This window comes from Canis aureus, chromosome 3, assembly GCF_053574225.1.
Source record: "Canis aureus isolate CA01 chromosome 3, VMU_Caureus_v.1.0, whole genome shotgun sequence".
In the NCBI taxonomy this organism is placed as follows: domain Eukaryota; kingdom Metazoa; phylum Chordata; class Mammalia; order Carnivora; family Canidae; genus Canis; species Canis aureus.
This window is the reverse complement of record NC_135613.1, coordinates 25,503,900-25,529,945: the sequence shown is the minus strand read 5'-3', so window position 1 is coordinate 25,529,945 and position 26,046 is coordinate 25,503,900. Positions and strand designations below refer to the sequence as shown.

The 26,046-nt window shown below is 40.8% G+C and overlaps 1 protein-coding gene across 9 annotated transcripts in view; it reads left to right on the top strand.

Annotated features, from left to right (window-relative positions):
* The window catches only part of KIF1B (kinesin family member 1B), a 149,395-nt gene that overhangs the window by 105,627 nt on the left and 17,722 nt on the right, over positions 1 to 26,046 (top strand). For 7 of the 9 annotated variants that reach the window (XM_077891254.1, XM_077891251.1, XM_077891257.1 and 4 more), the window contains 13 exons: positions 75 to 212; positions 1,397 to 1,645; positions 7,023 to 7,141; positions 8,264 to 8,349; positions 8,669 to 8,798; positions 8,971 to 9,133; positions 12,463 to 12,553; positions 14,427 to 14,545; positions 15,205 to 15,260; positions 17,336 to 17,444; positions 18,789 to 18,855; positions 19,752 to 19,836; positions 23,036 to 23,141. In XM_077891254.1, the coding sequence (XP_077747380.1) occupies positions 75 to 212; positions 1,397 to 1,645; positions 7,023 to 7,141; positions 8,264 to 8,349; positions 8,669 to 8,798; positions 8,971 to 9,133; positions 12,463 to 12,553; positions 14,427 to 14,545; positions 15,205 to 15,260; positions 17,336 to 17,444; positions 18,789 to 18,855; positions 19,752 to 19,836; positions 23,036 to 23,141 (1,518 nt within the window). The remainder of the gene's footprint in view (positions 1 to 74; positions 213 to 1,396; positions 1,646 to 7,022; positions 7,142 to 8,263; positions 8,350 to 8,668; positions 8,799 to 8,970; positions 9,134 to 12,462; positions 12,554 to 14,426; positions 14,546 to 15,204; positions 15,261 to 17,335; positions 17,445 to 18,788; positions 18,856 to 19,751; positions 19,837 to 23,035; positions 23,142 to 26,046) is intronic. The other 2 variants (XM_077891259.1, XM_077891258.1) reach the window with 1 other exon arrangement.

Genomic DNA, 26,046 nt, shown 5'->3' with positions numbered 1-26,046 from the left:
ATGGAAGATACTTCCAAAGTGAAATTTTAATGCATTTTCATAATATTAACCCAGTGCACTTTATGTTTATTTAGGCAGAGGCTGGATTTGATGCGAGAGATGTATGACAGGGCAGGTGAGATGGCCTCTGGTGCCCAAGATGATGGTGAAGCCACTGTGACTGGCAGTGATCCATTTTATGATCGGTTCCATTGGTTCAAACTGGTAGGAAGGTACGTGATGATTTCATCAGTCTTCTTTTTAAATAGTGAATGATTTTGTTTAAAACCTCAGCAGATATTACAGAAAGTTAAAAGAAAATATGTGCAGAAATGCTCTGTGTGTAATCTTACCCACTCTAGCAGAGCCACTGTGTCACTGGATATACTTCCCTTCGTTTTATTCAGTGTGTGTACTGAAGTCTCATCTTTCAACCAGAGTAATTGACAGTCTTCCCTACCACGTACAGTTGAACATGATAGATTTAAAAGAAAAAGAAAACCTGTGTCTCTGTCCTGCACGGTTTAAAATCATAGTATGACTTACAGCTTACCAGCCTGCAACCTCTCCTTGATCCGACCTGTCCTTGCTTTTTTTTTTTTTTTTTTTTTTTTTTTTAAAGGCAGTTTATCTCATGTTAGTCATTACCACAGGTGAGCCAGCTGCAGACCTTGGTCATCCGCTTGAGCCTCTTTCGTGTATACATAAATTTCAACATGTAATGAAAACAAGTAGTGCCCCTGTGAATCCATACTGAGTCCAGGTTCTTATAGGTTAAAATTTAAAAAGCATAGAGATTGAAGTTTTTAGCTTTATGATTTCGGAATTTGAATTGTTTTTCCATAACAAAAATTTTCTGACAGTTTTAAAGGAACTAGGTATAAAGGAAGAGCTGAAGTCATAGTATATTGTAGAAAAGAAGTTAAATCCTATCCATTCCACTCTGATAGTAGAAGGTTTGTAAAAAGTTGAATTGGACAAACACATCTTACCCACACAAGGCATATATTTGCTCTGGCATACACCATTCTATCCATTTTGTTTTCTGCTCCAAAATGACATGGAATTGGAATAAACATCTCAACTTTTTATTTCATCAAGTGTTGGGTGGCTCCTTTGAGGCCTGCCTGCTGATCTTTTGTGTGTATTGGAAAATATAAACATTTTTACAACACACTATTTACCTGGGATCTTCTACTCATGTATTTCTTTTGCTTTTCTTATTCTAAGGACCAGTCCTTGTTCCCTTTCCCCTGAACCAGATGATTTATGCTTATTTTATCCTTTTGCTTTTCCACTTGCTTTTATTGTGTTGATTCCCCAGTGGGTTCTGTCCTGTTGACACCTGTAGCTTCCTGTTTAACCGACTATTCCTCTCTCCTTGGCTGTGTCCCTTGGCGTCTTCCCTGGTGTCTAGCTCCCCCATTTTCCACGGCTGTGTCAATGAGCGCCTTGCTGACCGCACACCCTCCCCCACTTTTTCCACGGCCGATTCCGACATCACTGAGCTGGCTGACGAGCAGCAAGATGAAATGGAGGATTTTGATGATGAGGCATTCGTGGATGACACCGGCTCTGACGCAGGGACGGAGGAGGGATCAGATCTCTTCAGTGACGGGCATGACCCGTTTTACGACCGATCCCCATGGTTCATTTTAGTGGGAAGGTTGGTGAGGTTATTGTGAGAAGGGCGAAAAGGGACCAGCTCTTGCTTTAAAGAGGCTCCTTGTGCAATTTTGGATGATCTTTCCTTAGCAGATTCAATTTGTGACATGCTGATTGGGTGAGGGAGAGCTCTTAGGCAATGTTTGTGAGGTATTCAGTCTGATACAGCATATGGCAATGTGTGAAGGCTCTGCATGGAATAGTACCCCTTGTCTTAAAGTGCCCAGTAATTTCCTTCTGAAGGAGAAAACCCCAGAGGAGAAAGTAATTAAAGCTAAGAGTCTAATATTACAAGATCAGAGAATGTTACTATGTTCTGATGCTTCCTTTTGTAGGAATGTGAGTGAAAAAGCATATGGGGATGACATGAGAAGGAGAGCAGAGCAAGGCCAAGGTTAGACTAAAAGATTTGTAACACGAGCAGGAATCAAGAGGACAAAAATGGAATCAGGAGTAGTGTTAGGTTACTTAAAAATAAAATCTAGGGCAGCCCCGGTGGCTCAGCGGTTTAGTGCCGCCTTCAGCCCAGGGCCTGATCCTGGACCCCCAGGATCCCTGGGTGTGGAGCCTGCTTCTCCTTCTGGCTGTGTCTCTGCCTCTCTCTGTGTGTGTCTTTCATGAATAAATAAATAAAATCTTTAAAAAAATAAAAATAAAATCTAAAACAGGGGCTCTGGGTTGGCTCCTGGTTGGCTCCTGGTTGGCTGGGTTGGTTGAGTATGTGACTTGATCTTGGGGTTATGAATTTGAGCCCCACCTTGGGTATAGAGATTTCTTAAAAATAAAATCTTAAAAAATAAGTAAATATAAAGGAGTAGTGTTAGGTTTATTTTTTGTTTACTTTGAGTCAAGAAAAGAATCAGGAACATGAAGTTTGCTTTTGTCTGGAATGGATGCCTTTCTTTGGCCAGTTTCACTGAGCCTATCTGTAGATCTTTGGCTTCTGCCTGAATTTTACCTATAGGTTTTATAACGATGAATCTCATGAAATTATCTATTGACACCATCAACAATGGATATTTGTTCAGCACTACATGAAACTGCTTTGTGTTGTGTTAAGTTTGGTTTTCCAAACTGAGGCCTTGTCTCTGACCCCATCTGTCAGTGATGCAGAGCTCTCACGCACATGCTCCTCATACTGGAGTCTTTGTCTGCACCCAGTCTTCATGCTGAAGTAATTTTATTACAAAGTCAACAGTGCAGCACTCACTGAATTAACAAAAAGTATGTCCAGGTTTTAAGGTATGCAATTTATTCTTTAAACAGTGCATTTGAACCACATACTGCTAAGTCCTTTAAAAATAAGGAACTATGCCAGTGTTAAATGGATAAGCAAAAGTTCTCTAAAAATTGAAGTGCAGCAAGTGTCCAGACTCAGTAGGGAGGTAAGATTCTAGAACTGGGCTTGTAGTGTGATGTTGGTCACCTGGCAAGGACTAACTACTGTAGCATATGGTCGCTATTGTGGAAGGAGAGAAAGACAAGTTTTCTGGTAGACATGAAAGCCTCAATTATGATCATGGGTCATGAGTAATTTGATATTAGACAGTCTCAGGATTTTATGATAGTGGAGGGGCATCTGTTCAGTTTTTCCATGAATAAACATTAAGGGATTATGTAGCCATGAATATTATTTTCTACTGGTGTATTGCCAGGAATAGATGCTTAGAATTTTGGAGAAGCTGATTTGTATTAAAACTAAGAAAAGTAGTTCTTTGTACAAATAATAGGACCATAGTGCTTTTTAAAACTTTTATAGCTGTGTGTGTTCTAAAAGGATTGGAAATTAGAACCAAGTTTCTATTCATAAACTGCTTGATCCTGGTGCCAGTTGTGCAGCTTCTGATGCCACTCTTTTGCCGCTCATTTCACACAGGAAGAAATATGTAGCTACCTCTTACATGGCACGTAGGGAAGAATACTGACGCTAAGAGAAGTCTGAGGTGTAAGGTAGGCTTAACTTAAACTGAGGCCTCTTGGGTTCTCAAGTATAAATGAGGAGTTAGGTAGGAAAACAGAGCCTTAAAGATCTTTTTTATCTTTCAGATTCTGTCATCTACACTAGCAAAGTGAATATCCTAGTTAAGAGTTCTGCTCCAAAGCATTTGTATTTTGAGTCACTTGTATGGAGAACTTAAGTCAGAATCCCGCTTAATATGGATATTCACTGGCTTAAAATATATGCATTATTTTCTCTATATTTTTTTCATCTTAATCAAATCAGATTTAAGTGTAGGTATAAAGCAATCAGCTCTGCCTTGATTTTCAAGTAATTTGCATGTGTTTGGCTTCCCAGGTTCTAAAACTAACTTTACTTTTCGAGGAAGAGGTTAGTGGAGGAGGTGAAATCATGGCCATTCATAAAGTGAAAGATAGCTCTTTACTTTCACTCTTAACTACATTTCTCATCTGCAATCAAAATTGAGTGGTAACTGCAAAAGAAGTAACTTCTTTCCTGTTTTTGTGATTTTCACAGGATTGGATTTCCCATATTGGCTCATAATTGCAAATATAATTCACTTGTAAAATTTTCTAGTTTCTTGTGAAATTCCATTTGTAGGTTTTGTTTCTTGGCTTTGGCTGCCTCTGGTGAATTTTTGTATGAAAATGAAAAGAGCTTGTCCCTTTAGCTGTTCTCTTATGGCATGCTGGGATGTTATGAACCATCCATCATAATTTGGGATTAAATGTAAAATGTTTAAGCTAGTCTTCTGGGATCAAAGGGGGCAAAAGATGGTTATCCTGATACTGAAGTCTGAACTGACATTGTTTTCTGTAACTAGAACCATAATTATGCTAATCTGTCTTATCTTTATGTTGACAAAATTTGTTTCCCTTTTTGATGTAACTTCACAGAACTTATGCTAATATACCCTTTACATCTTCCCCTCTCTCATCCCTGTTCTCCTTCAGTCTGCTAGGTCAAAGTATAAGGACTCTCAAGAATGCAGAGTATTTATAAAAATTCCAGCTTAAAAAACTTCAGAGGAGAACATCTACAACATTGACTTTGGGCTGAGGACTGTCTTCTGAAAATAGGACAGGGAGAGCTGTTTAGTACTTGTTCAGTTGTGTAGCTACCGTGCCAGTGACCCTGCCACTGCTGTAGAATTACAGAAGTCTCTTTTCCAAAAAGGGAAATACACAAGAATACTTTCTGTTCTTTCACCTTTGGAAGAGCCATTGCCATAGGTAGAAGGGTGATTCTTGTCTTTAATATGTGATCAAACAGTACTTTGTTGTAATGCATGTGTGAACATGATATGCAGTGCCTTTAAGTGGGAAATTTTTGAAAATTAAAAACAGGGGTTCCTGGTGTAAGTCTAAAAACAACTGTACCAATTAAGTATAGTTAGGAACCTAAACATGTTCTATATATAGTTAATAGCCATCTTGAGGTTACCTTAGAAAAATCAACCTAGTATATAAGTTGGATGGCTTTGCTTCTCTACCTCTGGTGTAACCCATTTTTCTGGAAAATGTTCCACTTCTAGTTAAAGATAGAGGACAAATAGCATTTTCTATTCATGTATGTACATAGCTGTTCAGTCATATCAATTAAATGTTGAGCGTACTTAATAAATATAACCAGACCCTCTGTAGACAGTGGCAAGCAAAATCAGACATGATTCCTGGTCTCACAGGTTTACAGTCTGGTGGGTGAGACAGACAAATTAAACAATGACATAAATAAATGTAAATCATAGCAGTGATAGAATCATGTGTGTTACTGAGATCCCTTAATACTGGGGGAACCTGTCCTAAGAGTGGTGTTCAGAATAAGATCTACAGATGTGAAACCAAAGGCTGAGTTCAGAGAGGACTCCAGGCAAAGGACAAGTATGTGTGGTGACTCTGTAATGGCAAGGGGCATTGAAAGTGAGCAAGTGAGGTTGGAATGCCATTAAGAGACAAAGGTAGTCTGTATGGTGCTGACTTTGGAAGCAAAGCAATCCATTAGGTACTGTATGCCAAATTCTTAGTCTTTATTTAAAGTCTGTTACAGTAGCTTATATTTGAGTCTTGTTTGCAGTCCTTTTTAAAATACTTTTCATTTTAAATTTTTATACAACAAAGCTTTAATCCTCCGTTTTTTAGCATTTCCTTCCCCACCTTTGGAGCAGACTGAAAGGGAAGTAGACTTCATTTGATCTGATTCAGTGTTTTACTTACAGTTTTTTTTTTTTGTTACACTTTTCATTCACATTTCATTTATGCTCTTAAAGTTTTATTAACATGTGTTTTTCTGCGGTGTATTTTGTCTATTTTCAGTATTTTTTTTTCATTACTTTGAGTTGAAATCCCACAAATCCACCCATCTTCCATTTCTCTTTGTTTCAATGTAGATTCAAGCGGGAAAAGAAGCAGACAAGTATATGTGTCACGTTCAGTTATGTTTGATTTCTTGGTGCAAATGTTTACTCTTTGTCTTGCCTTTTGTTCAAAGATCAGCATATACCCAGTGGGAAGACAGGAGTAACAGTAGGAACTAGATTCTGTATCATATCCACTAACTTAAATGAACACATCTCAGCTTTGTGATTGCATTTTTATTGTTTTCAAAAAAAAAAAAAAAAGGCTACAAAATAAAGTAAAAAGAGTACAAACGTGATGGGACTCTGCTATCCTGTTTGAAATAGATGATTGGTCTGTAACTTCCCTTTTGTGTTTCCATTTCTGAGTTACGTTTAGGACTCCAGGAGCAAAAGCAGTCCTTAAGGGATGAGCTGTCTTCTCCCTGGACATTTGCCTCAGGGTCCAACCAGAGTCTCCTAGAAGCTTGCTACTCAGAACTCAGAAACTGGCTGTGAAGCTTCTCCGTTCAAGTGTGTCAGCCACCTGCCTGAAAACAATAGTTATTTCCTGGAGCATTTCCATGATGCTGTGATTTGGAATCTATTTTAAAATTACTAACTGTATTTCAGTCACATTTCCCTGCCTCTTTTTGTCTCCTGACTTCTGTTTTACCTCTTGGGAGAAACAAAACAAAACACCTTTATAATTCCTTATGTTAAAAGGTTAAGCTCTTCAATGAATTCCCTTTTCTGTACCCCTAGCAAGATCCATAGGGCAGTTATCTTGAAAGTCTACTTCCAACTGTTACTCTTCTACCTACACTAGTCTTTTTAACTAGTCATTTTTATAGGGAGTAGTTTGGTATAAGTTGGTCTTTGTCAACTGCTTTACTAAGCATTTGCATTTCTTTCTGTATTATCTGTGCTGAAAAAGCCAATGGGAGGCAGTCTGGTAGTACAGAACAGAAAGGTGACCTTAAAACAGGGCCCAGAAGTCCTGAAGATATTCTTGGTAAATCTGAAAACCCATCTTTTTTTGTCTGTGGGGTGCTCAGATGTTTGTCTCCTGGTTTCTGTCTCTAGGGCATTTGTTTACCTGAGCAACCTGCTGTATCCTGTGCCCCTGATTCATAGGGTGGCCATTGTCAGTGAGAAAGGTGAAGTGCGGGGATTTCTGCGTGTGGCTGTGCAGGCCATTGCAGGTAGGTGACCATCTTCTGGGGTGAGAGCTGCAGAGTCTTTGCCTACAGACAAAGCAGGCCAGTTCTGTATGGGCCACACTTCAGTTGCATGATTCCTTGTCTGTCTTAGAGAAAGCTTTTATTGCTTCCTTTTAGTTATTCTCCAGTATCATAAATAGGTTGTTTAGTCTGGGCCACAGCTATTTTACAGTAATGGGATGAAGGGATTTCCTTTAACGTAAGGAAAAACTCGGGCAGCCCTGGTGGCGCAGCGGTTTAGCGTCACCTGCAGCCCAGAGTGTGATCCTGGAAACCCGGGATTGAGTCCCACGTCGGGCTCCCTGCATGGAGCCTGCTTCTGTCTCTGCCTCCTTCTCTCTCTCTGTGTCTCTCATGAATAAATAAATTGGATTAACTTTATAAAAGTCATTTATAAAACTGCTTCAAGAAGTAACAAAGAAAAAAAAAAAAAAGAAGTAACAAAGGATTTTCCAGACTTTTTCTTGCTTAATCTTCTCTCCCAGTATTTGTACCAGACATTTCTGTCCTTTGATTATTTTGCTGTGAATGGATCAGGATTCTGATATTTTATACTTCTCCATGATTCAGCCACATTCTGAGGAAAGAATGTGGCCATTTCCTATGATTTTTCTCTTTTAATTTCCAAATGCTATGGGGTGTGGAGTGACCTTTCAGCTTTTCTCTGTGAAACTCTGTGGCACAGTTACCAGGGTTGAGTTTATGAAAGTTTCTGCAAGTACAGTCTAATACCTTCAAATATTTCTTGGGTGGTATTGAACATCATCTTGCCAAGTGAAGGATCAGTGTTTCTAGGCATGCATGACATTTGAACAATATCAAGAATAAAACTGATTCTTTATTAATTAGTCTCATTAAGCTAACTAAGCAGGTTGGTAAATTTACTTAAACAGAGTTGGAAGCAGCTTCTGTGACTCTACTGCTTCCAGCTTTTTCTTTCTTTCATACACAAAAGTTTGTTCTTTAGCATCTCATCTTATTAAAGTCCTCAAACTCAAAGACTCTGCCACTTTCCTGTTTATTTTCTAATCCAGCAAGAGCTGTTCTCTGGCTCTTATGTAGTTTCATTTGATCCTTCCTTCTTGTTGTTGTTTTTCTACTTAGCGGATGAAGAAGCTCCAGATTATGGCTCTGGAATTCGACAGTCGGGAACAGCTAAAATATCTTTTGATAACGAGTACTTTAATCAGGTGAGAAGCCTTCCTGGAAGAGAAAAACTCATAGAAGGAAAAGGTAGAAGACAGGTTTATAAGGAAGATGTTCACTGGAAAATAGAACCTAGAACTACAAAAGATAGGTAACCACAGACTTGTTCTGTAGAACATGGGACATGTCTTAACAATCACAGAGGTAAAGGTATTTATACTTTATTGCCTTATCTCAGGAAGTTCTTAATCCACATAGTTTTCCAGTCACTGATACTTGTTGGGCAAATAGACATTAAGGAGATTGGGGGGAATACGTTGTTGTGCTACTTGATCATAATCCCTGCTCCTGCCTTGTTTTCAGAATGACTTTTCATCAGTTGCAATGACTCGTTCTGGTCTGTCCTTGGAGGAGCTGAGGATCGTGGAAGGACAGGGTCAGAGTTCTGAGGTCATCACTCCTCCAGAGGAAATCAATCGAATGAATGACTTGGGTACGTAGACAGTTTACCATGATGGGGACATTTTAAAAGAGGACCAAACAATGAGCAAGGGAGATAGTTGCTTTCATTGACTAGGAATGAAAAGAATTCCCTTCTCTCTCCTTTTTGAAAGGTGATCTGTGCATTATTTGAACCATATGTGTGTTCATTTGGCCCTCCTTAGATTTGAAGTCAGGCACTTTGCTGGATGGTAAGATGGTCATGGAAGGGTTTTCAGAAGAGGTCGGCAACCACCTGAAACTGGGCAGTGCCTTCACTTTCCGGGTAACTGTGCTGCAGGCCAGTGGGATCCTCCCCGAGTACGCCGATATCTTCTGCCAATTCAAGTAAGCCTTAGGACCTTTACTCTGCCTTTGTGCAACACGGAGTGCTTTATATATGTGAGGGGTTAACAGTCTCAAGAGGTAAACAACTACCAATTTCTGAAATAAAACACTTTTTTCACGCCAGGAGGGAGTCAGAACCAGAAACCTAGAATGGTGTGAAATAGAGTTCACTGTGGGGAGGAGTGTGAGGGGGCATCTTGCCTGCTAAGAGGGTTCCACTGTGGCCTGGGCCCCTCTGTTGGAGATACAGGATCTGATAGAGATCGGCCTATCAGTCTTTTTTTTAAAGATTTTATTTATGTATTCATGAGAGACACAGGGAGGCAGAGGTATAGGCAGAGGGAAAATGAGGCTCCATGCGGGGAACCTGATGTGGGACGTGATCCCCCAGGACCCCGGGATCATGACCTGAGCCAAAGCAGATGCTCAACCACTGAGGCACCCAGGTGCCTTGCTAATGCTCTTCCTGGGGAAATATCTTACTGATAAACAGGTCTGAAGACCATGAGTTGTCCAGCCACCAGTTATGCTGGTTCAGTATTTGGGGAAAAGAAAACTTGTGTGATATAAAGGGCAGTAAAATTGCACATCAACTGAAGAATAACTAGTTATGTAAAGAAGATGTGACAGGTTTCATTCCTTATCCACTTAGAAGCTCTTTCTTATACTATAATCCTCTGGAACCCTAGAGTTTTTCTTCTTATGACCCTAGCCTTGGAAAACACTTCATCAACACCTCCAAACATCAGTGTATCTTTTCAGTACTTGTGAAAGACCATAGTATAAGAGAGTGGTGTCTCATTCACCCCATTCCTAAAGTCCACAGTTGGCCCCAGGGGGCCACCAAGTTGCTGCTCTGGAGTTCTGTTAGCCCTCTCCCTCAGAATCTGCTTCGGCCTTCCTAGGGGTCCTAATGCATTTGACAAAGCACTGCCTTTATGGAGATTATAGCCAAGTCCCAAATCAAATGTGATTACTACACAGTAAGTCACTAATATCATTTGCTATAACTCACAGTTGTTGTTGTTGTTGTAAGTATTATCCAGTGTTGATTTTGCCCATTAAGAGTGTTTTCACTAGCAGCCCTAAATTAACATGGGATGGAGTTGGCTAGATGATTCAGTTGCTTTGAGCTTTCATTAGTATACTAGTTAGGCAACTGCAATATGTTTTTTAAAGATTTTATTAATTTGGGGCAGCCCGGGTGGCGCAGCGGATTAGCGCTGCCTTCAGCCCGGGGTGTGATCCTGGAGACCCAGGATCGAGTCCCTCGTCAGGCTCCCTGCATGGAGCCTGCTTCTCCCTCTGTCTCTGTCTCTCTCTGTCTCTTTCTCTCCTCTCTGTGTATTCTCTTTTTTTATTTTTTTTTTTTTAAGATTTTATTTATTCATGAGAGACACAGAGAGAGAGAGAGGCACAGACACAGGCAGAGGGAGAGGCAGGCTCCATGCAGGGAGCCTGATGTGGGACTCGATCCCGGGACCCAGGGTCACGCCCTGGGCCGAAGGCAGGCGCTTAACTGCTAAGCCACCCAGGGATCCCTCTCTCTGTGTATTCTCATGAAGAAATAAATAAAATCTTAAAAAAAAAAGATTTTATTAATTTATTTTTTCAGAGAGAGAGCGTGCACCAACACACAAGCTGAGGGGGTGTGGGTGGTTGCAGAGGCAGGGGGAGAAGCAGATCCCCCCACTGGAGCCCGATGCATGTAGGGCTCAATCCCAGGACCCTGAGATCCTGACCTGAGCTAAAGGCAGCCATTTAAATCAGCTGAGCCACCCAGGCTCCCGCTGAGCAGGGAGACTGCTTCTCCCTCTCCCTTTACCCCTCCCTCGTACTCATGTGCTCTCTCTCTCTCAAATAAATAAATAAAATCTTTATTAAAAAAAAAAAAAAAGTGCAAGGAGAGAGAAGGGGTAAGGAGAAGAGTGAGAAGAAAACAAATAGGAAAAGGTATGTGCTAGCAACATGTGGCATCTGGGCTAGGGAATATGGGACAAAATACACTACTATCCTCAGATTCAGTGAACTGATTTGGAAGATGGTTCATAATCCTGGTTTCTCTACCCTCTTCAAAGTATTCCCTTTTTCCTCCTTTTTTCTTGTGGATGTGGGATGACTTTCTGATGGATATTTCTGTTTGGGAGTAAATCTTTGGATTCGGTATCCTTTAATTCTCTACTTCTGTATGTTTCAGAGTAATAGGGAAGGAGAAAAACTCACTCTGAGAATAAATAAACATAGTTTGTTGCTTCACAAATATTTCAGGAGATCTTCTGTATCTAGAGCACTACAGGAGATACTTGCTGTCTTTCAGGGAGACAGGCATATAAATACATTATTACAAAGAATGAAATCATTGCTATTGAAGAAAAATGGGTCCCTAGTGCTATGGGAAACACAGCTGTTTGGGTGAGTTGGGGAAGACTTCCTGGAAGAGATGACATTTAAATCTAATCTTTGATGCGACTCCCAGGTGACGCATCGATTTAGCGCCTGCCTTTGGCCCAGGGCGTGATCCTTGAAACCCGGGATCCTTGAAACCCGGGATCGAGTCCTGCATCGGGCTTCCTGCATGGAGTCTGCTTCTCCCTCTGCCTGTGTTTCTGCCTCTCTCTCTGCCTCTCAAGAATAAATAAATAAAATATTTTTTAAAAAAATTCAGTCAATCAATCTAATTTTTGCAGGTCGTCAGACTCCTAGGCAAGACCACCAAACACAGGCTTTAGTACTACCTTGTGGAAGCTTGAATCTGCCAGATCTTTTCTTTTCTTTTTTTTTTTTTTTTGGCTTCTACACAAAATGATTTCATAGTTTTTATGCTTACTAAAAGATGTTCCTACAGAGAAACAGGAATTTACTGAATTCACTCTTGGTTTCTGAGATATTCTTGCAACATGTGTCCACGTAGCTAAGTGGTCAGGGTCAATTAATCTTTCAGTTATTTTTGAAATGAAATCTGAAAGGCTGTCTGAGTGATAATAGAACATATATATTACAAGGAACCACAAATTACTTGGCTCAGTTAAAGACCGTGCTTAAGTAGGCTGCTTCTTTCCAGAGGATCTAAGTCAGGTTCCATTTTTTTGGGTGTGTGGGGGGGTTCAGAAGGGGCAGAGGGAGAAAAAGAATCTTAGGCAGCTCCCCCTCCCCCCCCCCCCCCCAGTGCAGCACTGATTTCACGACCCTGGGGTCATGACCTGAGCTGAAATCAAGAGTTGGATATTTAACCAACTGAGCCACCCAAGCACGCCTCCGAGTCAGGTTCTTAAAACATAGATCTTGAAACTGTGTAATGCGAAATTCATATGTTTTATTTTTTTATTCAGCTTTTTGCATCGCCATGATGAAGCGTTCTCCACTGAACCACTCAAAAACAATGGCAGAGGAAGTCCTCTGGGCTTTTATCATGTGCAGAATGTAAGTGACTTGGATGTTTTTGCCAAATGCATTGCAGGTTTGGGGGCTGAGAGGCTGGCGTTAGGCAGTCGTCCTGTGTGGGCGGCCTTTGGCTTTCTCAGCCCTGGAAGGAGGATTATCCAAGCTGCTTTGTGGTGAGAATAGACAATGGAGGGAGTGGCTAGAGGGGTGAGGTAATCCTCTGTGGACTGAGTGGCCAGCCTTCTCCTCTTAGTTACAATGGGCCCCATGAGTGGTGTGGGGGTTGGGCTGCCAATAAAATCTTCCATTAGTTTGAATGTAGTAAGTTGTTTTTAGTGTTTCCTTCCTAGAAAAATAAGTGCATTTAATATAAGTTTTGTTAAAGTTAACATACTGTCCTTTAAACTAAAAGATACTTGCATTGCTCAGTTGTAGAAAAAATTAAATTACCCTTTTTAGCTAAATTAAGACTCAGTCTCTTTTCCTTGCAGTTGATACTATGACGAATCCATTAGTGCCCCTTATAGCTCTTGTTTGTGGAGTAAGACAACAGGCCTTCCATCTCTTCTAGGAAGGCTCACCCAGACTCTGTTCAAAGTCATCATTCTCATCACAATAGCTAACACTCTTTGAGAGCTTATTTCGTGTCAGTCACTGTTCTGAGTGCCTTTTTTGTGTCTTCATTTATTTGATCCTCACCTTTATGCCATAGGCCCTCATAACCCCCATATGACAGCTGAGATAACAGACACAGAGTACTTAAAATCACTCAGTACAGTTCCAGAGCTAGGAAGAGGCAGAGATGGGGTTTAAGCCCAGAGCAGTGTGGCTCTGGTGTCCAGGATCTTCACCATGACGTGAAATGCTCTCATTCTCTTGCTAAACATCTTAAGTCTCTAAAGTATGAGCAGAAAGGATAACTCTGAAAATGAGAGAGCAGACACAAAACACCGTTTTCTTTTTTAGTTTTAATTGCATGAATATAAGCATGCATGTACCTGATAAATATTCATTGGGATAGTGTGCACAAGGACTGTGTCTGACACTGCAGGGGAATGATGATGAATGACAGGGGATTATGCCCCCAAAGAGCTTAGGGGAAATAAAATGCATATTTAAACAGCAATAGCACATGATCTTGAAAGATATTAGTTAAATGCAAAGGGGATAGAAAAAAGGGAAGGTTATTTCTATTAACGGAAAGATACTTTTAAGTTACTTTTTCTATGGGGGGTTGGTGGTTGGATGGAGAAAGGAAGTAGGAAACTTCCTGATGAATATAGTGTAATAAGAAAAGGTAGGTCAGACTTGATATTATACCAGGTACCTGGTCAACAGTCATGTTTTTCTCACTGTTGTTAATATTAAAGCAAGCCCTGAAGTATGGGAATGACTTAGAGGCGCAGAGAGGGGCAGGCCCTCTAGGCAGAGCTATAGCCTGGGCCAGACCTCAGGCACAATGGAGAGAAGCGTAGGCAAGAGAAGCAGCAGGTGAGTTTGTGCCAAAACACTAAGTGTGTGAAGAGCAGCAAGTAGGGCAGATGATGGAGGCTCTTGAAGGCCTGAAGCTTGGTAAAGTTGCCCTAGAATGAAAACCAGGAAGGGACACCTGAGTAGCTCAGTCAGTTGAGTGTTCTACTCTGGATCTCAGCTCAGGTCTTAATCTCAGGGTCATGAGTTCAAGCCCATGTTGGGCTCCAGGCAATGGAACCTACTTAAAAAGAAAAAGAGAGAGAGAAAGAAAAGAAAGAAAAGAATGAAAACCAGGGAGGAACCCCTGTCTTGGTATGGGAGGCCTGCAGTCAGATACCCAGCACATACTAGGTGCTCAAAAGTGCTAAAACTCTGATTGTAGCAAACCTGTGTTATAGTAAATCTGTCCATAATCTAGCTTGGCTTTATTCCTTACTAGATTGCAGTGGAGGTCACTGAATCATTTGTGGACTATATCAAAACCAAGCCGATAGTATTTGAAGTCTTTGGGCATTATCAGCAGCACCCACTTCATCTGCAAGGACAGGAGCTTAACAGGTTTGGACCAGATAAGCAAAGATTCTTGTTGCTCTTGTTATTACTGTTACTGCCACTTTGCGGGAAGGAAGAAATCTTTTAAGGGATTCAGATAACTAAAGAACAATTTTCTATGTTACCTGATGTTTCCTCTTAGAAACATCACCACCTTTTTTCTAAGCCACCGAAGCACTAATTATAGGTAGAGCACATTGAATTTTGCCTAGCTGACCTGAAGTGCCATCTCTTTTGTAGGAAGAGACTTTGAATAGGATAGAAAGTGAGGGGGAAAAAAAAAAGGATAGAAAGTGAGGAGGTGGTGTAACATGAGGATTGTGTGTAATTCTTCCTCACCATCCAGAACTTAGGAAGCATGAGCACTAAGAGGAGAGAGACAACATCACAGTTGGTGAGGAGAGCAATGATGGTGGCTTTCAGGTGATGGCAAAGTGTCAGTGTTAACAGAAAATTTCTCATATTCCACTTACTAGCTAGGACCCACAAGGAGACTTTTATTAAAATGTGTGAGCCTCAGTTTCACTGTGGGTTTGTGTTTGGTATCTGATATTATGCCTCATCTGAAAGTGCAAATGGTATGTTTCTGGTGGGGATTTAAATGTGCTGTTGATGTCAACATGGGACCCTTTCTCAGCCTTGAACTTTGTTCTCTTCCTTTGCAGCCCTCCTCAGCCATCTCGACGCTTCTTCCCTCCACCCATGCCGCTCTCCAAGCCAGGTGAGCCCTTCTCTGGGTGACATGGCTCTTATACTGATGGCTTTTCAGACAGAAATCATTTTCAAATGCCCACTCCACTTCTGTGTATCCATACATATTCCTGTGTCCAGCAGGAACTGTAATTCTTGGTTCCTGATTTAAATAAGAAGTAAGAAACAATAGGGTTCCTTCCCTCCCGACTTTCTGGTCTTATTATAGATTTTGATAAACTTCCTGTTCCTAAATCTCGCTGCTTAATATGTAACACCTCCTAACTGTTGGGTGACTGGGCATTTCTTTGCATCTCAGATGTATTCTGCATATTCATTCATCTTGTTTTGCTTTTTCTTTATTTTCATCCTTTTTCCTCATTGCCCACTTGCCACTTTCCCACCCCACCCTGTATTTCTTCTCCACCTCTGTCATGCTCTCCATCCTGCCTTCAGACCATGAGAGAAAGATTGAACTGGTTCGATTTCTCATATCTGGCTATGTGAATGCGCATGTGTTGGACACGTTTTCTGAGCACGCCAGTGCACTTGCTTCCTCTGCCGTTGCCACCTTCCAGGATGGGGCAGACACAGTGCCGCCTTTTCTCTTTCTTCCAGTTCCCAGCTGCCAGATTGAGAGGGCACCTAAACGAGATGGTTAGTAGCTGACTTAGCTCTGCCTTAGATGTAGAACCATCCTCAGGGGCTGATCCCAAAGCCTGGCTCTCTGTGTATGAAACACTGGCATTGCTGTTTGCTGCTTGAACCAAATCTAGGGTCTAGCACATTGTCAAGAATACGTTTTCTTCGGAGAGATGTGAGAACACACCTCTACTTGTGCCTCTTTCACAACACCCTAAGCGTGGGGTGCCTTATGTTTGTTCATTTGGATTCTTTGCAATGGTATCTTTAAAGATTTTTTTCTTTTAAGGCTTCTGATTTTGCTTTTTGGCCCTCAGATGACTGCCAGAATCAGTGGCACCACTTTTTTCTTGACTAACGGCACCAAATCATGTGGAATTCAGCTGGAGTGAATAGTGCAGATAGGCTGACATTTGTCAGTACTGTATGAGTCGTAAGGCCCCTTTAGATACTTTGTGTCAGTGGGTCATCATGATAACCTTTTCAAGATAACAGGCTAAATATTATAATCTATATTTTAAAGATGAAGAGACAGACTTCCAGAGATGAAGTGACTTAACCAAAGCCACATAATAGTTAGCAGTTGAACAATATTAGATCCTAAGTCACTGGACTCTCACTCCAGTGCTCCCAGGTTCTGAACAGAGAATGCTCTATGTATTGTCAGATTTTAGAAATTCTGTGTAGTGTTCCAAAATACTTACTATGTAGAATCTGGAATACTTACAGATAACTGCATTTCTAGCTAATTTATTTTACCAGGACAGTTAAGTATATGGAATTTAAATGTGAAGAAAATATGTAACATGAGATCATATTTTATAGAATCCTGTACCTACATATTAGACCAGTGGTTCCTAAACTTATGTGCACATTAGAATCACCTGGAGGGGTTTCAGTCCCTCTCAGAGGACTGGATCCCACCTCTAGAGATTGTGATTTAATTACCTGGGCTTTGCTTTAAGATCCCCAGGCAACTCCCAAGTGCAGGGAGGTTTGGGAACCACTGGGCTGGAACATGGGTCTTCTCTCATGCCCTCCATCCTTGAGGAGACCCTGGGGGGGGGGGGGGGGACAACACACTTTATTTACCCACATTGTTTCTCCCACATTATTTCCATGCTCAGTATGCCACAGAATAGGAGAGTCTAAGGAAGGTTTCTGAATGGTTTTGTGCAGAGTAAATGTGCTCACATTTTGTGCACATTTATTCTGCACAAAACCTGTTTTCTTATCGATAGATACTGTTTGCTGATAAGGAGAAAGATGTCGATTCTCCATTTTCCCGGTTCTCTGAATCTAGAGATGCTAGTATTATTGATGGCGATGTTTATCTGGGTCTTCTACATTGAAATCTAGCCTTGACTCTTGTTGCCTTTCCTAAGTGTATCCTTGAAGAAAAGCTTATACTTTTTCTAAGTAGACTTGGACCAGATTTTGACATTTTCTAAAACCTTTTACAAGTTCCAGCCACCAAGTTAAACACCATGAGCAAAACCAGCCTTGGCCAGAGCATGAGCAAGTATGATCTTCTGGTTTGGTTTGAGATCAGTGAACTGGAGCCTACAGGAGAGTAAGTCCAGCCTTCTAAATTTTTAAACAAAGGCAAAGTTTTTCAGAACTAGAAAATGTAATTTTGAGTCTCTCTTTTCATATTCAGATTAGAGAATCATTGATACTGTTGAATTCCAGTTTTGAATTGAATTTTTGGTGGTATTGCTATTATTCTTTGAATTAGATGTTTGTCAAAGAAGTGACTGTCCAGAATAATAATTTGCCTTGTTAGTAGCAACAAGAACATGGAGACTGGCACTTTGTACGAAGAAAGAAAACTTACATAGTGGGTTTTATCAGCAGCAAAGCAAAAAGGATCAGAAGTATATTGTACATAATATAGTCAGAACTTACCTTAATAATCTCAGTGAGAGGATTGGGGGTAGAATGTTTTTTTAGACCAGGGTTTTTCAACCTTGGCACTGTTTTGGGCTGGATAACCCTTTGTCATGGGGGGCTGTCCTGTGCACTCTAAGATATTTAGTGGCATCCCTGGCCTCTACCCTCAGGATGCCAATAGCACCTCCCCTCCAGTGTGACAACCAAAAATGTCTTCAGACATTGCAGATCACCCCCAGTTGAGGATTATTAACCTAGATCAAAATAATCAACATCAGCTTACTTTCTCTGTGTGAGCTGTGTTAGAGTAAGAGGTGAATGTAATTGTTGTTCAGAGTTGTCTCTAAAATGCGCTTGGCAAAACACAAAAAAAGATCCTGTTCCAAAACAGAGGCAAGGGGCTTTATCAGTTAATATAAAGGGTAGGCAATAAATATTATCCTAATGATCCTCTGTTCAGCATGCTGAGTACCGCTATCATGATCATCTCCATGGAACATTTTCTGAGTTCCTACTGTGTATGAGAGTATAACTCTATCAGTTCTGTATTTAATTGTCAATAGTGACATTGCTTTAAGTAATTGTACTTTCCGTAGACAGATCTATAATGTGATTATAACTTCCATTTGAGGGAGACCACAATAATAGTGTCTACTACTGAGTTCATTCCTTTCTGATTTTTAAAAACTACCTAAAATCTGAAATGATCCCTTTCTTCTCTCTTGACACTTACTGCAGTTGTGCATTATTTATGGAATATGTGTTATACAAGAGAATAGGATGGAGCCAAAAGATATTGCTGTGCTGTGAGCACTTTGGTCTAGTGAGGGTGATATGACATTGATAAGCGAAAAGGTTCATTAAATGGAAATGACTGTGTGATGAAGTGCCCAGATGGTGAGGAAGACAGGAGAAACAGAGACCATGTGGGCTGTAGCAACAGGGAGGACCTTATACAGATGAGGTGGCACTCAGTGCAAGCATCCCATCTAACTGCTTTCTCATGCCATTTCTATTTTTATAGGTACATCCCGGCTGTGGTTGACCACACAGCAGGCTTGCCCTGCCAGGGGACATTTTTGCTTCACCAGGTACTAACCAGGGAACCAGAAAGGGCCTGGGAGAGGACCAACACAGAACTCTTTCTGTTTCTCTGCTTTTCCTCTCTATTTTAAGTGGATTTGGGAATTGAAAAGACATTGTCCTTCTTTTTTTTTTTCTTTTCTTTTTTTTGTATGTTTGTTTTTTTCTCAGACCTTGGCTTATATTATACCCTTGCTTATATATATAAATATATTTTAGAAGACCTATTTTGAAAAAGACTTTGTTTTTTTCAATTACTATAATTCTTGCAGCTCCTATGTCATTTTATATAATTTTATTTTCTTGTATACAGTTTTCATGTTTGGAAACTGCTTTTACAGTTAAAAGTTCTTAATAGTGTTATAAGTTGGAAGTTACAATGGACTAAATAATCTAGGCATGAAATGTAGATCCTCCTTTGGTAAATCAAAAGTAGATTTAGTCAGTGTTCAGAAAGGCTTGTCTGGGGTGCCTGGCTGGCTCAGTCAGTGGAGCAGGTGACTCTTGATCTCAGGGTTACTGTAAGTTCAAGCCTCACGCTGGGTGTAGAGATTACTTAAAAATAAAATCTTAAAAAAAATGCTTATGACCCAGGTGGGCATAGGAGCTGAGGGTTGTATATTATATATTATGAGTCACACGATCTGGTCATCTGTTTTTTTTGGTTTTTTTTTTGTTTTTTTTTGTTTTTTTTGGTCATCTGTTCTTAAAGCCATGTTAGAACCTGGTTCTTCTTCAGCCCCTGATCTATATCCCTTGGTTTAGAGTAACAGTGTGGACAGCATTTCCCCCTCTCTCCACATCTCTCCTCTTACCCAATCCTGTATCATGCAACCCAGAAAACAACACACAAGAGGAAATCATAGATTATCCCACTAAACTGCAACCCTCCTCCATTACCTAGGGCATCCAGCGAAGGATCACAGTGACCATTATCCATGAGAAGGGGAGTGAACTCCATTGGAAGGATGTTCGTGAGCTAGTGGTAGGTGAGTACATTCCATTAGCCGAGGATGCAGCCAGGCTTTTTAGAGGAACATGGGGAATATGTGGAAAGAGTACTGGAGAACACAGAGTATGGAGAATATGTGGCCTTGAGTTTGAAACTACTCTTATTTCTCAGCCTCCATCATTAGGAATATATTATTCAACCAGTCATTATTTTACTCAGTTACTGTGGGAATGGTTCTAGAGGCTCTGAAAAGGCATAAGAAAAGTTTCTGCTCATTGTGAATTTGGATTTTCATTGAGGAAACAATGTATGTACGTTTAAAACAGTTTGGGGTGCCTGACTGGCTCAGGCGGTAGAGCATGCAATCTTCATCTCAGTGTCATGAGTTCAAGCCTCACACTGGGTGTAGAGGGCACTTAGATAAATAAATAAACTTTTTAAAAAATAACAAATAAGCAGTTTGATGAGTAAGTGCCAAAATGAGAACAAGTGAGAAATATCTGTACTGAGAATTAACAACAGAAAAGATCCAGAGGGTCTGAATAGATGCAGGAGAAATATGAGAGCATTTTCATGTTTTGTCATGTTTCCCACACACAGAAACATCTTGAGTAAGAGTGTCCAGAATGTGTCTAGTATGCAAATAGCTAGAAACCCTGCCAGGGTCTCATGATGAAAAGAAAAAATTGACTAAACCATATAAGCTTTAGAGTCTAAGGCAGGATTCTGAATCTTTTATTGCCACGAACTCCTTTGGCAGTGGCGAAGCCCTCAGAACTATTTTTTTATTTTTTTATTTTATTTTATTTTTTTAGAACTATGTTTTTAAATGTAGAAAACGGGGAAAGAAAGAAAGAGAGAAAGAAAGAGAGAGGGAGGGAGGGAAGAAGAAGGAAGGAAGGAAGGAAGGAAGGAAGGAAGGAAGGAAGGAAGGAAGGAAAGAGAGAGAGAGAGAGAAAGGAAAAGGAAAAGGAAAAGGAAGAAACAGGGACACCTGGGTGGCTCAGTGGTTGAGTGTCTGCCTTTGGCTCAGGGCCTGATCCCAGTGTCCTGGGATAGAGTTCCGTATCAGGCTCCCCACAGAGAGGCTGCTTCTCCTGGTGCCTGTGTCTCTGCTTTTCTCTCTGTCTCTCTCATAAATAAAAATAAACAAGGAAATAAAGTATGACTGATCCTTAAACAACATGAGGGTTAGAAGCACAGTTGAATATTCCCTTATAACTTTTGACTCCCTAGAACCTAACTGCTAACAGCCTGTTCACCAGAGCCTTCCCAATAACTTGGTCATATACATATACGTGTTTTATATGTTATATGTGTTATATATTATATTCTTAAAGTAAGCTAGAGAAAAGAAAATTTTAAGAAAATAGGGGGCACCTGGATGGCTCAGTAGGTTAAATGTCTGACTCTTGATTTGGGCTGTCATGCAGCCCTAAGAAAGAAATCTGTGTACAAGTGGACCCATGCAGTTCATACCTGTGTTGTTCAAGGGTACATGGGATTACAAAGGGAACCAGTGGTACTGAAATTGCTCAAATACCAAACAAATTTATAATATAAACTGTTCTTTATATTAATGCATTAAGTACATTAAAGAAGCAGTGGGTCAAATTTCTATCATTCATAGTGGGATGAATGTCAGGATATTTTACCTCAGTATGATGTGAAGACTTCTATAATTTCTACTGGAGACAGTCACAGGTATTGCTGATTTTCCTGTGGATTGTCCCCTCCCTTTGTAATTGAAGAAAGTGCCAAATTTTAGTCAGAGGTTTGTGAAAATAAAGTTGTATTTTTTTTTTTAGCTCACAGACCTCCTGAATTCTATGCATAGATCCTTTGAGTATCTGTGGACCAGATTAAGAACCTGTGGGGGCGGGGGTGAGAACTGGGTGGTGCAGTTGGTTAAGTGTCTGCCTTCAGCTTAGGCCATGATCCCAGAGTTCTGGGATCGAGCCCCACGTTGAGCTACCTGTTCAGTGGGGAGTCTGCTTCTCCCTCTCCCCTTGCTTATTCTCATTCTCCCTCTCAAATAAATAAATTAATTAAATATTTTTTTAAAAAGTTTCAAAAGAATCCCTTGAAGGAAGATTATACTCTCTTCTATCAAGGGCGGTGGTTTTCAAACTTTATTTTTTTAATTGTATTTATTTATTTAACAGAGAGAGCACAAGCAGAGGGAGCAGCAGGCAAAGGGAGAGGGAGAAACAGACTCTCTGCTGAGCAGGGAGCCTGATGTGGGGCTCAATCCCAGAACCCTGGGATTATGACCTGAGCTGAAGGCAGGTCATAACTGACCGAGCCACCCAGGTACAAACACTTAATGTAGTACTTATTCTGTGACAAGTACATTCCTGAATGCTCTAAAAATAATAGTTTATTTAATATAGCATAACATAAACATATAACATGGTTGGGATGCCTGGATGGCTCAGTGGTTGAGCGTCTGTCTGTCTTTGGCTCAGGGTGTGATCCCAGGGTTCTGAGATCAAGTCCCACATCAGGCTTCCTTCAAGGAGTCTGCTTCTCCCTCTGCCTTTGTCTCTGCCTCTTTCTCTGTGTCTCTCATGAATAAATTTTTAAAAACCTTTAAAAAAACATATAACATGGTTGTAATAATCACATGAGGGGAGAATTTCTTCACAGATGAGGAAACAAAGGTTCAGAGAGGTTGAACAATGTGTCAGAGCCTCACAGACAAAGCGTTGAAGATGAGGTTGGAACCCAGGCAGTCCAGCTCCACAGGCTGTGCCCTTCACCTCTGTGCTGCACATCCTTTAGGGCTCCCCTAATGGTAATTTGAAAATGGTTGTAGAATTTTGAACAAGAAAGTGATATAATGAAGGCAGTGGCTTAAGAAGATTCTGTAAAGTGAGTGTAGTATGGAGTGGAGAGAGGGAGAAGTGAGCAGCCAGGAGACCAGTGAAATGGCCACTGTAGTGTTCCAGACAGGAAGGGGATAACCTTTGTGAGTAGGGGGTGGTGTTGATCAGAAAAGTTGAGGTGAATATGAGAAACTCTTTGAACAGAGAATCAGTCAGGTTTCACAGTTGACTAAATGTGGGAAGTAAGTGGAAGACGACACGGAGAATTGTGGGGGACCACTCAGTGGTTAGCCACATGACCCTTCCAGCACCTGAAGTTACCCAGGTGTAAAAGTCTGTCTTCAGCTTAATGAATTTGTTGTGTTTTTAAGTGTACCCCTGTCCTAGTTTCTTTATTCTTCCTTGTAGGCCGCATCAGAAATAAGGCTGAGGTGGATGAGGCTGCAGTTGATGCCATCCTCTCTCTAAATATCATCTCTGCCAAGTACCTGAAGTCCTCCCACAACTCCAGCAGGTAGGGCCGCTACGTAAGTGCAAGGCGTCTGCCCTATGGGGGCTGATTGCTCCACCGTTAAGATTCCTTGTTCACCAGTGACTCCTGCTCAGGTGCAGAAATGCATTCCTTTCTCACTTAGGACATCCTTTTCCTCCCTGCCACCCTGCTCTCCAAAAGTAAATTAAAAAAAAAAAAAAAGAGAGATATGTGTATGTGGGTCAGTTACTATATGGAGTGAAAATGCTCCATCCTGTGTGGAGTTTGAGTAGAATGTAACACAGTCTTAGAGACAGGAACAGAAAAAGAAAATGCAGCATACTACCCAAGGGTTTAAAATTAGGAATTAATTGTTGCTGAGACTGTTTTCCTGTGAAGGGGTTGCTGTGGAGAAAGGTCTGTTGGTCCTCAGTGTCATGGAAACCTGCCCTCCCAGGTATAGCGAACCCTCTCATGTTCAGCCTATGGTGCTGCCGGCATAGGTTCCAGGAGTCTGTCTCTTGCTTTTCATTTACTCATAAAGGTGATAAATTAACATAGGTAAACTCTTCTGAACAAGGTTGTCTGCTATAAATAATGAATTTTATTTTATTTTTAATTTTAAATTAGTTTCCCTTAAAATTCCATTTTATAATCAAGTGATGACAGTGCATAAAGTACATAGCCAGTCTGCTTTCCCATGTCCAACTGGAGATAAATCTGCTGGGGCCCTCTTACCTCCCCAGGAAAGGAGTTATGTCACTGTGCACAGAGACTTGACTCCTTTATGTGGTAAGGGCTGGGAAGCAGAGGTGGCTGCATGTTCTAATGTTGGCAAAGAACCCTGCCTTTGCATTATAGGAGGAGTTCCGTATACGTCTGTTCCTGAAGAATGTGCTCACATCTCTGTTGGAAAGAGGGAGAGGAAAAATGAGACAACAGGAAGAAACAGGATTAAAAGTTTGGGGCAGCCTTAATTTTTTTCCATTGTTTCCTTGTGTTGGAGTTTTGCATAGGAAAGAAAAAAAAAGAAAAAGCAAACGTCTGTTTGCTTTTTGCCTATAGGAGGAGCTGTGAGAGAGAGGGAAGGAATATGAGGGTGTACACGTTTGGGAGTGGTAGCAGAGGTAAAGAAGTGTGCTCTGGCCCTTCCTGGTCTATTCCTGGGCAGAATTGTGAACAATCCTGTTTCTCTGAAGACAGCATTAACCCCACATGGTATTTTCTCCAGTTGGATGTTGATGGCAGATATTCAGCTGGCATTCATATTTTCTTTGCAACTATGAGAAATATATTTTAAATTTCTCTAGAATACTTAGCGAAATACACAGAACAATGATGTTTGCTTGAAATGCTGGTTGCCTACATAAAGTAACCTTCAAAAGTCCTCTGATTCATACCCAGCCACGAGTCAGATGCTTAGGAGATTAATTTGGCTTTTGTTAGAAGGAGCTTATCTTTCACAGTAGAAGTTTAGAGTTAATTAACCAAAAAAAATGGTTAAAATCAAATATAATAAAAAGATATATACTTTAAATACTTTAATTTAAGCTATATAAACATATTAATTTGTCAAGCTCTTGCTGTAGGGCCAAGGCCTTCCCTTTAATTATAGGCTTAATTATTGTATTTCTGGTTGTCTTTCTTGCAAAATCCTTTAGGGGCAGTTGGGTGGCTTGGTTGGTTAAGTGTCTGCCTTTAGCTCAGGTCATAATCCTGGGGTCCTGGAATTGAGGCCCATATTGGGCTTTCTGCTTAGTGGAGAGTCTGCTTCTTCCTTTCCTTCTGTGCCTGTTCTCTCTCCTCACCAAATAAATTTTTAAATCTTTAAAAATAACTAAATAAATGCAAAAATCCTTTGAACTTTTTATCATTTATTCTTGAAATTTTACTATTTGCCCCCCCCCCCTTTTTTTAAAGATTTATTTATTTATTTATTCATTCATTCAGAGAGAGAGAGACAGGCAGAGGGAGAAGCAGGCTCCATGCAGGGAGCCCAATGTGGGACTTGTTCCTCGGTCTCCAGGATCACGCCCTGGGCTGCAGGTGGCGCCAAACCGCTGCGCCACTGGGGCTGCCCTGCCCCCCTTTTTTTAAAACACTTATGACACCCAAGCTTAACAGCTGTTTTTACACAACTCAGCAGTTATCACATCTTTTAAAAATGGTCAACTTGGGGCACCTTGGTGGCTTAGTCATTTGGGTGACCAACTCTTGATTTTGGCTCAGGTCATGATCTCAGGGTCATGAGATCAAACCCTCTGTCCGGCTCTGCACTGACTGTGGAGCCTGCTTGGGATTCTCTCTCTCTACCTCTCCCGCTGCTCTTTGGCGCTCTCTCACTCTCTCAAAACTAAATAAATAAATAAACAAAAATGTTCGACTTAGTTATGTTTCACACTAAATAAAGATTATTTTTGCCCTCATGTTTCATGGATTTGCCTAATATTTGATTAAATTAAACGATTATAATAAGTGCAGTATAAACAGGTTCAGGACCAAATACTATTGATACTTGATAAGCACACACTTACACCACTCAGCTCCTGGGAGCAAACTGTCTGGGTAGATGAGATACCACTAGTTTAGGATGCTCAGTGCAAAATAGATATCCGTCTTTATATTTTAGGAACACAGCATAAGTTAATTTGGCAAGTTGCTAAGTGGAGTTTGGTTAAGAGAGCTTTTGTTCTATTTGCCTAAAGTTTAATGTTTAAAGTTGAACTTAACTCCACTTTGGGTGTGAGATGTACATACATCTATGAGAGAGCTCTCATGGTGTGGAGCCCACAAGGGTCACAGCTGCTTTTCTTCCCAGTCCTGCACCTGTGTTACCTAATTGACTGGGTTTTCCCTCAATTCCACAGCAGCTTCCTACTTGCCAGTACTGAGTCACCTGCAGATGGGGTCTTAATAGGGGTGGTGTCCACCATCCCTTCCGTGCCCA